This window comes from Bufo gargarizans, chromosome 2, assembly GCF_014858855.1.
Source record: "Bufo gargarizans isolate SCDJY-AF-19 chromosome 2, ASM1485885v1, whole genome shotgun sequence".
Taxonomy (NCBI): domain Eukaryota; kingdom Metazoa; phylum Chordata; class Amphibia; order Anura; family Bufonidae; genus Bufo; species Bufo gargarizans.
The window spans coordinates 329,748,520-329,761,324 of record NC_058081.1 but is presented as its reverse complement, the minus strand read 5'-3'; the positions used below and the strand labels follow the sequence as shown (position 1 = coordinate 329,761,324).

The 12,805-nt window shown below is 44.9% G+C and overlaps 1 protein-coding gene across 3 annotated transcripts in view; it reads left to right on the top strand.

The window, feature by feature from the left end:
* PTPRQ (protein tyrosine phosphatase receptor type Q) overlaps positions 1-12,805 on the top strand; it is a 530,509-nt gene that overhangs the window by 28,448 nt on the left and 489,256 nt on the right. For all 3 annotated transcript variants that reach the window (XM_044280555.1, XM_044280554.1, XM_044280553.1), the window contains exon 5: positions 7,358-7,612. In XM_044280555.1, coding sequence (XP_044136490.1) covers positions 7,358-7,612 — 255 coding nt within the window. The remainder of the gene's footprint in view (positions 1-7,357; positions 7,613-12,805) is intronic.

Below are 12,805 nucleotides of genomic sequence, written 5' to 3'. Positions count from 1 at the left end.
GGGCCCACTACTGGAGGACGAGGAGGACGAGGATGAGGAGGAGGTGGAGGAGGATGAGGATGAAGCATGGTCACAGCGGGGTGGCACCCAACGCAGCTCGGGTCCATCACTGGTGCGTGGCTGGGGGGAAAGGCAGGACGATGACGATACGCCTCCCACAGAGGACAGCTTGTCCTTACCCCTGGGCAGCCTGGCACACATGAGCGACTACATGCTGCAGTGCCTGCGCAACGACAGCAGAGTTGCCCACATTTTAACCTGTGCGGACTACTGGGTTGCCACCCTGCTGGATCCACGCTACAAAGACAATGTGCCCACCTTACTTCCTGCACTGGAGCGTGATAGGAAGATGCGCGAGTACAAGCGCACGTTGGTAGACGCGCTACTGAGAGCATTCCCAAATGTCACAGGGGAACAAGTGGAAGCCCAAGGCCAAGGCAGAGGAGGAGCAAGAGGTCGCCAAGGCAGCTGTGTCACGGCCAGCTCCTCTGAGGGCAGGGTTAGCATGGCAGAGATGTGGAAAACTTTTGTCAACACGCCACAGCTAACTGCACCACCACCTGATACGCAACGTGTTAGCAGGAGGCAACATTTCACTAACATGGTGGAACAGTACGTGTGCACACCCCTCCACGTACTGACTGATGGTTCGGCCCCATTCAACTTCTGGGTCTCTAAATTGTCCACGTGGCCAGAGCTAGCCTTTTATGCCTTGGAGGTGCTGGCCTGCCCGGCAGCCAGCGTTTTGTCTGAACGTGTATTCAGCACGGCAGGGGGCGTCATTACAGACAAACGCAGCCGCCTGTCTACAGCCAATGTGGACAAGCTGACGTTCATAAAAATGAACCAGGCATGGATCCCACAGGACCTGTCCGTCCCTTGTCCAGATTAGACATTAACTACCTCCCCATAACCATATATTATTGGACTCCAGGGCACTTCCTCATTCAATCCTATTTTTATTTTCATTTTACCATTATATTGCGAGGCTACCCAAAGTTGAATGAACCTCTCCTCTGCCTGTGTGCTAGGCCTAAATATATGCCAATGGACTGTTGCAGTGGTGGCTGACATGAAGCCTGATTCTCTGCTATGACATGCAGACTAATTCTCTGCTGACATGAAGCCAGATTGTCTGTTACGGGACCTCTCTCCTCTGCCTGGGTGCTGGGCCTAAATTTATGACAATGGACTGTTGCAGTGGTGGCTGACGTGAAGCCTGATTCTCTGCTATGACATGCAGACTGATTCTCTGCTGTCATGAAGCCAGATTGTCTGTTACGGGACCTCTCTGCTCTGCCTGTGTGCTAGGCCTAAATATATGCCAATGGACTGTTGCAGTGGTGGGTGACGTGAAGCCTCATTCTCTGCTATGACATGCAGACTGATTCTCTGCTGACATGAAGCCAGATTGTCTGTTACGGGACCTCTCTCCTCTGCCTGTGTGCTAGGCCTAAATATATGCCAATGGACTGTTGCAGTGGTGGGTGACGTGAAGCCTCATTCTCTGCTATGACATGCAGACTGATTCTCTGCTGTCATGAAGCCAGATTGTCTGTTACGGGACCTCTCTGCTCTGCCTGGGTGCTGGGCCTAAATTTATGACAATGGACTGTTGCAGTGGTGGCTGACGTGAAGCCTCATTCTCTGCTATGACATGCAGACTGATTCTCTGCTGACATGAAGCCAGATTCTCTGTTACGGGACCTCTCTCCTCTGCCTGTGTGTGTGCTGGGCCTAAATATATGCCAATGGACTGTTGCAGTGGTGGCTGACGTGAAGCCTCATTCTCTGCTATGACATGCAGACTAATTCTCTGCTGACATGAAGACAGATTCTCTGTTACGGGACCTCCCTCCTCTGCCTGGGTGCTGGGCCTAAATATATGCCAATGGACTGTTGCAGTGGTGGCTGACGTGAAGCCTCATTCTCTGCTATGACATGCAGACTAATTCTCTGCTGACATGAAGACAGATTCTCTGTTACGGGACCTCCCTCCTCTGCCTGGGTGCTGGGCCTAAATATATGCCAATGGACTGTTGCAGTGGTGGCTGACGTGAAGCCTCATTCTCTGCTATGACATGCAGACTGATTCTCTGCTGACATGAAGACAGATTCTCTGTTACGGGACCTCTCTCCTCTGCCTGTGTGTGTGCTGGGCCTAAATATATGCCAATGGACTGTTGCAGTGGTGGCTGACGTGAAGCCTCATTCTCTGCTATGACATGCAGACTAATTCTCTGCTGACATGAAGACAGATTCTCTGTTACGGGACCTCTCTCCTCTGCCTGTGTGTGTGCTGGGCCTAAATATATGCCAATGGACTGTTGCAGTGGTGGCTGACGTGAAGCCTCATTCTCTGCTATGACATGCAGACTGATTCTCTGCTGACATGAAGCCAGATTCTCTGTTACGGGACCTCTCTCCTCTGCCTGTGTGTGTGCTGGGCCTAAATATATGCCAATGGACTGTTGCAGTGGTGGCTGACGTGAAGCCTCATTCTCTGCTATGACATGCAGACTAATTCTCTGCTGACATGAAGACAGATTCTCTGTTACGGGACCTCCCTCCTCTGCCTGGGTGCTGGGCCTAAATATATGCCAATGGACTGTTGCAGTGGTGGCTGACGTGAAGCCTCATTCTCTGCTATGACATGCAGACTAATTCTCTGCTGACATGAAGACAGATTCTCTGTTACGGGACCTCTTTCCTCTGCCTGGGTGCCGGGGCCTAAATATCTGAGAATGGACTGTTCCAGTGGTGGGTGACGGGAAGCCAGATTCTCTGCTATGGAACCTCTCTCCAATTGATTTTGGTTAATTTTTATTTATTTAATTTTTATTTTAATTCATTTCCCTATCCACATTTGTTTGCAGGGGATTTACCTACATGTTGCTGCCTTTTGCAGCCCTCTAGCTCTTTCCTGGGCTGTTTTACAGCCTTTTTAGTGCCGAAAAGTTCGGGTCCCCATTGACTTCAATGGGGTTCGGGTTCGGGACGAAGTTCGGATCGGGTTCGGATCCCGAACCCGAACATTTCCGGGATGTTCGGCCGAACTTCTCGAACCCGAACATCCAGGTGTTCGCTCAACTCTAGTCATCAGTTAAAAAGTCTCATAAAAAAAACCTTTAAGTAGGTTTAACTAAAGAAAGGAAAATAAATGCTGCAGTAAGAGTTTTTAGGGATTTTTATTTTTCTAATTTTTTTTACTAGGAAGTAAGGGAAGACATTTTTTTTTGGGGGGGGGGGGAGTGGGTAGGGTTGTTTTTTTTTTTTTTTTATGGAGGGGGATTGGGGATTTTTTTCAGGGAAAGTAGGGGAAAGGAATGTTTTGAGGAATATTTTAGTTTTTTTTGTGAGGGTTTGCTGGCAGGTGATAGCAGTATAGGACAGTGCTTGACTCTTCGCATTTCTACTGGTTCTTTTTCCAGAGAATCTTTAGATTTCATGTTTTTCCTCCAGGATTCGCAGCTGCTAAAATAAAAAATTAAACGTATCAGTGATCTGGTTTCTTCTACTGACATGTCAGCCCCGGATGGAGTTTGTGCACAGATCCTATTATCAGTCTCCTGTCATTATAACCTGATGGTGTTTTACATGCTTCTCTTAATCTTTCCCCTACTGGGGACAGATGCCTCAGACCATGCCACTGCTATAGGGCTTAAAGGAGTATTCCGGTTTATTACAAGTTATCCCCTATCCGGCTTAGCTCCCACAACGGATGGAGCCTTTCGTCCACTGTATACAGTCAGGTCCATAAATATTGGGACATTGACACAATTCTAACATTTTGGGCTCTATACACCACCATAATGGATTTGAAATGAAACAAACAAGATGTTTTAACTGCAGACTGTCAGCTTAAATTTGAGGGTATTTACATCCAAATCAGGTGAACGGTTGCATATGTGCCTCCCACTTGTTAAGGGACCAAAAGTATTGGGACAAAATAATAATAAATCAAACTTTCACTTTTTAATACTTTGTTGCAAATTCTTTGCAGTCAATTACAGCCTGAAGTCTGGAACGCATAGACATCACTGGTGATGCTCTGCCAGGCCTCTACTGCAACTGTCTTCAGTTCCTGCTTGTTCTTGGGGCATTTGCCCTTCAGTTTTGTCTTCAGCAAGTGAAATACATGCTCAATCGGATTCAGGTCGGGTGATTGACTTGGCCATTGCTTAACATTCCACTTCTTTCCCTTAAAAAACTCTATGGTTGCTTTTGCAATATGCTTTGAGTCATTGTCCATCTGCTGTCATGCCCTACTCTGACTATGTGTGGAGGTCAGCCAGAATAGCAGCACGTGTTTAGTGTTTGTTTTGGAGTCGTGCTGGATCCGCCTCCCATCAGGTGCACTGGGTGGGGTCATTCGTTTAAATGGCTCTCAATTCCAGTGCTCTGGGCGGGTTATATAAATCTGTCTGGCCTTGGAAGCAAGGAAGGAAGGTTGTCTGTTCCAGCTCAGAAAAGATAAGTGTGGTTTCAGTTTTTGTTGTTTGCTGTCTAGGTTTTGTTGGTGTCATCTCTCCCATCCAGGTTCTGTGCGAGCAGGCTGCTCCTATTTCCCCTTTTCACCATCTCAGGAAATCTAGGGTGTTTTAGCCCAGGCACGGGGACACATCATTCCTACCACCAAGGTCTGAATGTGGGCTGAGCAGTGCAGGGAGAGAGGTCAGGGATTAGCTAGGAGGTGACCCTTCCCCTGCTTCTCGCCTAGAGCCTGGTTTTTGGTTTATCTGTGTGTCTGAGTGCTCGTCCGCCGTGACATCTGCACTGTGAAGCGCCGTCCAATGAGTTCTGAAGCATTTGGCTGAATATGAGCAGATAATATTGCCCGAAACACTTCAAAATTCATCCTGCTGCTTTTGTCAGCAGTCACATCATCAATAAATACAAGAGAACCAGTTCCATTGGCAGCCATACATGCCCACGCTATGACACTACCACCACCATGACTCACTGATGAGGTGGTATGCTTAGGATAATGAGCAGTTCCTTTCCTTCTCCATACTCTTCTCTTCCCATCACTCGGTACAAGTTGATCTTGGTCTCATCTGTCCATAGGATGTTGTTCCAGAACTGTGAAGGCTTTTTTAGCTGTCGTTTGGCAAACTCTAATATGGCCTTCCTGTTTTTGAGGCTCACCAATAGTTAACATCTTGTGGTGAACCCTCTGTATTCACTCTGGTGAAGTCTTCTCTTGATTGTTGACTTTGACAAAAATATACCTACCTCCTGGAGAGTTTTCTTGATCTGGCCAACTGTTGTGAAGTGTGTTTTCTTCACCAGGGAAAGAATTCTTCGATCATCCACCACAGTTGTTTTCCGTGGTCTTCCGGCTCTTTTGGTATTGCTGAGCTCACTGGTGCGTTCCTTCTTTTTAAGAATGTTCCAAACAGTTGTTTTGGCCACGCCTAATGTTTTTGCTATCTCTCTGATGGATTTGTTTTGTTTTTTCAGCCTAATGATGGCTGATAGTAACAGCTCTTTGGATCTCATCTTCAGAGTTGACAGCAACAGATTCCAAATGCAAATAGCACACTTGAATTGAAATCTGGACCTTTTATCTGCTCATTGTAATTGGGATAATGAGGGAATGACACACACTTGGCCATGGAACAGCTAAGAAGCCAATTGTCCCATTACTTTTGGTTCCTTAAAAAGTGGGAGGCACATATGCAAACTGTTCTAATTCTTACACCGTTCACCTGATTTGGATGTAAATACCCTCAAATTAAAGCTAACAGTCTACAGTTAAAGCACATCTTGTTCGTTTCATTTCAAATCCATTGTGGTGGTGTATAGAGCCAAAAATATAACATTTGTGTTGATGTCCCAATATTTATGGTGGTGGCGGGGGCTTGCAAGGGGGTCCCCAATTCAAAGTTTGCCCTGGGGCCAATAGAACTCTAGTTATGCCCCTGAACCCGATGACGTGTTAAGGCCAGCCAATCACTGTTATGCCAGTAACCATCATGGCTACAGCATTACAGTGAGTGTCAGTACTTGCCTGCACTTTTATTGGCTGCTAGCCAACAAACGTGCGGGGAGGAGACTCAGGCAACGCGCTTGAGCACATGCGGTATTCGGCCAAACACTGCGATGTGCCGAGCATCGCGATGCTCAAGCCGAAGTGTTGTTCGGCCGAGGATGCTCGATTAACAGTAATACTGAGTAATTTTTAGACAATGTCACTTTAGACTAGTCTAAAATTGCTCCAGATTTATGGGATGCTGGATGATTAATCTAGCACACCTTTATAATGGTTAGATCACATATTAGTTGGCTTAATTTAGTCCATGTGCCAAACTTTTGGAACCAATTTTTGGCGCACATTGTCTCATATTAGGTCAAGCCCTTTTTCCATTATGCCACACTCTTTTTCTGCTAATCCATAACCCTTGTCGGATGAGTTAAACAAGGTGGGGAAGATTTATCAAGACTGGTGTTCCCATACGCCAGGTTTGATCACACTGCGCTCCCTGCCTCTCAATCTCTTGCATTCCATGCTCCAGAAACCCAAATCTACGTCAGCCAGGGGCTGGTGTAGATTGGAGCTGTAACCTTAGCCAGTGTCTGGTGTAAGTTATAGTAAATCACGCAGGCTGCACTATGCCCCCACCTGTTCTCTTTTTGCGACTTCAGTAAAAGCTTTCATAAATGTCTCTCAATGTCTTAATGTGGTGCAAAGCATATATGCCAGAATTCTGCTGCATTTTGATTAGTAAATTAACATAGCTAATTATGCCCACTTTTCCTACTAGAGTAAAAATTCAAAAAGAAGCAACATTTTTGCAGAAACATCCATATTTCTGCATGTGAGCATATAAATGCATATGTTCCTTTCTGTGATCAGTGACTTCAGTGGGGGATTGCAAATTCAGTTTTGACATTTTGTTTTTCTCATTGAATTATTTGCTAAAAATTGACTGCTAAACCAGATAAAACCAGATAGAATTTGTACTGAAGCACACTGAGGTCTTTTGCTTTTGGCTAGGTTCCATCTAATGTAGTATTATCATATTATTGTTTTGTTGTATTATGGATGTATTTTTCCCTAGAAAATTTTTCCCTTTGGAGATGCACACTGGATATGGTTAGCTATGGGCACAAAAAACTGTTAGGAGGTTAGAAGTACAGATTTTTTTTATTAAATAAAATTTTGCAACAGACATATTAGGGAAATCATTAGATGATTTGTGAATATTTGTTGAATTTGGTTTAGATTTTTTAAACCAAGCTGGCAACCACGATGGGTTAAATATTCTAGCTCCTGGAGAAGTAGTTAAAATACTTGTCTATTTTGCATATGAATACATTTTGTAAGAACTTGTATATGTGTTTTTCCACTCAGACCCAATACAGTTACAAGATGTAGCTATAGCCGTGACAACTACTTCAGTATCATTCAACTGGAGCAAGATCAATGCAGACATTTTTGTTTCCAATGTCCTCAAAAACTCTACTGAAATTATGGTGCTAGAAGACAAGTTTTATGAAGTGAATAATTTACGTCCGGGATCTCTAAGCAATTTCGAATTTGTTGTGAAACAGCATTATCCCGGTTTTATTAATGTGTCTCGGAAAATGTATATTCCTGTTGAAACAGGTACAGTATGTACATTTATCATATATTTGTCATAACATGAGAATATTTGACATATTATTTGCAAAAAAATCACTACATCTCTTTCTATCTCTTTATATACTGTTTTTATAGGCTTTTTAGTAGCTGATGAAAGAAGAAAAACTCAAGCAGACACATGAAATCATTAAAGAGGTTGTCCAATTTCATGATGTTGATGATCTATACTCAGGATAGGTCATCCAAATCAGATCGGTGGGGGTCTGAATTCCAGCATCTGAATCCTAGCATTCCCGTTGATCAGCTGTTTAAAGGGGCTGCGGGTCATGTGCGAGCTCTTCAGTGTTTACCTGCATGCTGTCTACATTGTAGTGATGATGCAGGGTAGTTACAGGTTCTTCTCCCATTCAAGTGACAAAAAGCTGTAAAAACTGCCAGGATTTGGACTCCTATCAGTCGGACATTGAAGACATATCCTGAGGATAGGACACCAATATCATGAAACTGGACAACCCCTTTAATCTATTATGACTGTGTTCTATTTACTCCTAAATAATCTCTTGCTTTTTAGAAGTAAATAATATAATGTTTGACTGTAATATTCACCATCTGTAAGCAACAGCCAGATGCAGACTTTGAACTTAAAGCGGCCCTGGAAAAAATACTAAAAGTGGCCCCGTTTTGTAATTGGGTCCAAATTGATGGAAGGCAGGGCCAGCAATACCATATTGTGGCACATAATACTACCCCAGTAGAGCCAAATATCACAGTCCATCACAAAATACTGCCGCCAACAGCACAAAATGCATCCCCATAAACTTCCACTGGCTGGCCATGAGGAGGGCCTAGGCGGCCCCCTGGGCATCGGCCCACCGGGAAATTTCCCTGTAAAGGTCTATGGCCAATCCGCCCCTGGCAACAGCTGTGACAACTAAGTGTTCCAGGATATGGCCACACATTCAGGTTTTTTTATGCAGTTTTTGAAGCCAAAAACATAAAAGGAGAGAAAGTATTAAGGACAGATACTACTTCTCCACTGTTATAATTCCATTTTTGGCTTTAAAAACGACATAAAAAAACCTGAATGTGCAGTTTATTATTGCATTTCTGCATTAAATCTGCATCGAAATCTGCATGTGCTACTTGCGGATTTAGTCACAGATTTTGTCACAGATTTGCCCCAGATCTCACCTTTTCCATTGCACAGGGTGAAATCTAAACTAAAAATCTGCACGAAGAATTTACACCCTGCAGATTTCATAATCTAAACCACTGATCAATTCCACACTGTGCACATGAGATTATGAAAATCTCATCTGTTTAGGAGGTACTGTATTATGCTGTGGGTTTTCAGCATAGAGTTTCATACGAGCTAAGTAGATCAGATTTTCAAAATGTCATGCACACGGTATGTAAATTTTCCACATGGAGATTGAATTGCAATGCAGATCTTAAAATCTGCAGTGTATCAATTGTGTGTGCAGATTTTTCATTCAGATTTGCAAAGCGTGAGATCTAGGGCTAATCCACATCAAATTCTACAAATAACACATGGATTTTAGTGCAGAAATTCAGCAAATACCACAGGAAAAACCCCTCCGAAAGTCTGCATAAATTACACTACTGTGTGCATATGGCTCCATGTACATGACTGTATTTTTAGTCTGCATCCATTCCACATTTTTTATGGATCAGATGATGACCCATTCATTTTGAGGGGGCCACAAAAATGTGGACAGCACACCACATGCTGATGACATCTATATGTCGCTTGTCTCATCAACCAAAAAGAATAGAACATATCCTACTTTTGTCCCTTAGAAGTATGGAATGGGAAAATGCAGAACACACATTGCCGGTGTCCACATTTTGCAGATCCGTGCGTCACGGTTCCTCCCATGGCAGAGGTTGGAAGATCTGAGAGACTGGCTGCACGTGTGATTATCTGACAGCCTCTCTGTTTTCACGTGTTGCAGTGTTGTTGTTGGTAATGACCACACCTCTTGTGTCAGTTCTAGCTTGTGGTCATTACTGCTCCTCTATTTAGTCTGGACTCACATTTCATATCATGCGGTTGATATTCTCTGCCTGGAGTTGGAAGAGCTGGTGTGTTATCCTCTTCTGAGTTCCTGCTCATCCATTTTCTACTGAAGTTAAGTGTTATTCTCTTTGCATTTTGTTGTTCCCATTTGCTCGTTGTTTACTAGGCCTCAGGGAGACATTGGTTCGTTCATCTGGGAAGGAACCAGTAGTCTCAGACCCTGTCACTACTCCTAGGGCTATTCAGGGTTACCAGGGCCTAGGTTTCCAATGTATGAATATTCCCACCTTCAGGGTCTATTCATACTAACAGGAGTCAGGGCTAGGTTTAGGGTTTCTATAGGGGGTGACCTTTCCGCTTTACCTAGCCTTGAGGTCTATTTCCTTGTCTTTTTCCTTCTGTTATCATTCTGGTGTTCCTCCTCTCCCTTACATCGTGACATCGTGATTTGCGGACCACAAAACGAATATAGTCATGTGCATGGGTGCCTGTACATTGTATGGTCAGGCTACAAGATTACTGTTAATTGCCAGGCTGCTCCGATACTCTCTTTTTGAAACAATATAATTTACAAGTGACACCTGGCAATTAGAGGCAATGTGTGGATCCCATTCGGACCTAGCCATGTACAGCCACTCTAATGGCAGATATCATTATATTGATAATTTTCAATTGTGAGCAGGATGCTACAGAGCTACTGATGGGGGTCTCAAACACAGGAAAATGCATACACTAGGTAAGGCTTCAAGCTTTGCCTAGTTCAGCAGCATGCATGTTACAGGCATTGTCCAAATGCTAGGCCCCACTGCAAATGCTGGCAAATACTGTATTTATGAATGGCAATACATACACATTAAATACAGGAAACCGGAATAGTCTGTAGGAGTTTCATTCATAACCAAATTTTGGCACACTCAATGAGACCCCAATAGCCAACAGTGATATAATACATAATGATTCTAAAGAGATGTTGGAAACCACATAGAAGAATCTGAGTTTCATTGTAGTTTCTTTTAATTTATGACTAGTGCTGTTACCAAATTTTTGAAAAACTTCTTTATAAGTCATGTAACATGTAAAAAGACAATGTGATGCCTATCAAATTGTGAATTATTTTTCTTTTATATTGTGTTACCTTTTTGGTATGCCACTACAGTTCATTGAAAGACCATTTGGGTAATAATGGGATGATAAGCAAACTGATAGCAATTATTTTATAGGCAAAGATTAATTTATTTAAAGGGGTTGGCCACTCTCCATGTATTTTCAGCAACTGTGTGGGAGGCAGGGAAAAAATACATTTCCTAATATATGTCTTTAAGAAGATATGCCTATTTTTTAAACAAACTGAAGCCACACCCCCCTGAGCTCCGCTTTGATGTGCAGCCAGTTCGTCCATGGCTGCACGCGACATGGAGAAGATCCGTCCATGGCTGCTGTGTAAATGCGCATGCCCAGTCAGCCCCTGCCACAGGCGTGCTCCATGCTCCTACTCTGTGTCAGACTACTGAGATTCCCAGATCCCCCCTCCCCCTGCAGCCCTCAATGTGCCCTCTTATTTTATTCTCAGCTAAACTCCAGACACAAAACGGACTAAGGGGTTAAACTCCTATCAAGAAACAGACCTTCAGACCTCAATGAGTCACTCACGTGACTGAATGGGCAGCGGGAAATGAAGTGTAGGAAGCCTGGAGAGATCAGGCTGTTTGCAGAGCAGGTCACCACTGATAGAGGGGGGAGAGAGTGTCTGTCAGTGCTGGAGGTACATGTGCTGTGGACGTGCTGTGGGGTGGGGGATCGAGAACTGAATGCTCAGATTCCCTTAGGGCTCTTTCACACTTGCATTGTCCGGATCTGGCGTGTACTCCACTTGCCGGAATTACACGCCGGATCCGGAAAAACGCAAGTGAACTGAAAGCATTTGAAGACCGTCTTCAAAATGCGTTCAGTGTTACTATGGCAGCCAGGACACTATTAAAGTCCTGGTTGCCATAGTAGTAGTGGGGAGCGGGGGAGCGGGGGAGCGGCATACTTACAGTCCGCGCGGCTCCCGGGGCGCTCCAGAATGACGTTAGAGCGCCCCATGCGCATAGGTGACGGGGCGCCCTGACATCCATGCGCGTGGGGCGCCCTGACGTCACTCTGGAGCGCCCCGGGAGCCGCACGGACAGTAAGTATACTGCTCCCCCACTCCCCACTACACTTTACCATGGCTGCCAGGACTTTAGCGTCCCGGCAGCCATGGTAACCATTCAGAAAAAGCTAAACGTCGGATCCGGCAATGCGCCGAAACAACGTTTAGCTTAAGGCCGGATCCGGATCAATGCCTTTCAATGGGCATTAATTCCGGATCCGGCCTTGCGGCAAGTCTTCAGGATTTTTGGCCAGAGCAAAAAGCGCAGCATGCTGCGGTATTTTCTCCGGCCAAAAAACGTTCCGGTCCGGAACTGAAGACATCCTGATGCATCCTGAACGGATTTCTCTCCATTCAGAATGCATTAGGATAAAACTGATCAGGATTCTTCCGGCATAGAGCCCCGACGACGGAACTCTATGCCGGAAGAAAAGAACGCAAGTGTGAAAGAGCCCTTACCCTGGGATTGTAATATTGCATGGGGGGGGGGGACTGTGTAATATTGTGTGCAGGGGGGGCTTCATAATATTGTATGGGGGGGGCGGTGTTGTGTAATATTGTGAGCAGGGGGGCTTCATAATATTGTATGGGGGGGCGGTGTTGTGTAATATTGTGAGCAGGGGGGCTTCGTAATATTGTATGGGGGGGGACTGTGTAATATTGTGAGCAGGGGGCTTAGTAATGTATGGGGGGACTGTGTAATATTGTGTGCAGGGGGGCTTAGTAATATTGTATGGGGGGGACTGTGTAATATTGTGTGCAGGGGGCTTAGTAATATTGTATGGGGGGACTGTGTAATATTGTGTGCAGGGGGGCTTAGTAATATTGTATGGGGGGGACTGTGTAATATTGTGAGCAGGGGGGCTTAGTAATATTGTATGGGGGGGACTGTGTAATATTGTGTGCAGGGGGGCTTCGTAATATTGTATGGGGGGAGACTGTGTAATATTGTGAGCAGGGGGGCTTCGTAATATTGTGAGCAGGGGGCTTCGTAATATTGTATGGGGGGAGACTGTGTAATATTGTGAGCAGGGGGGCTTCG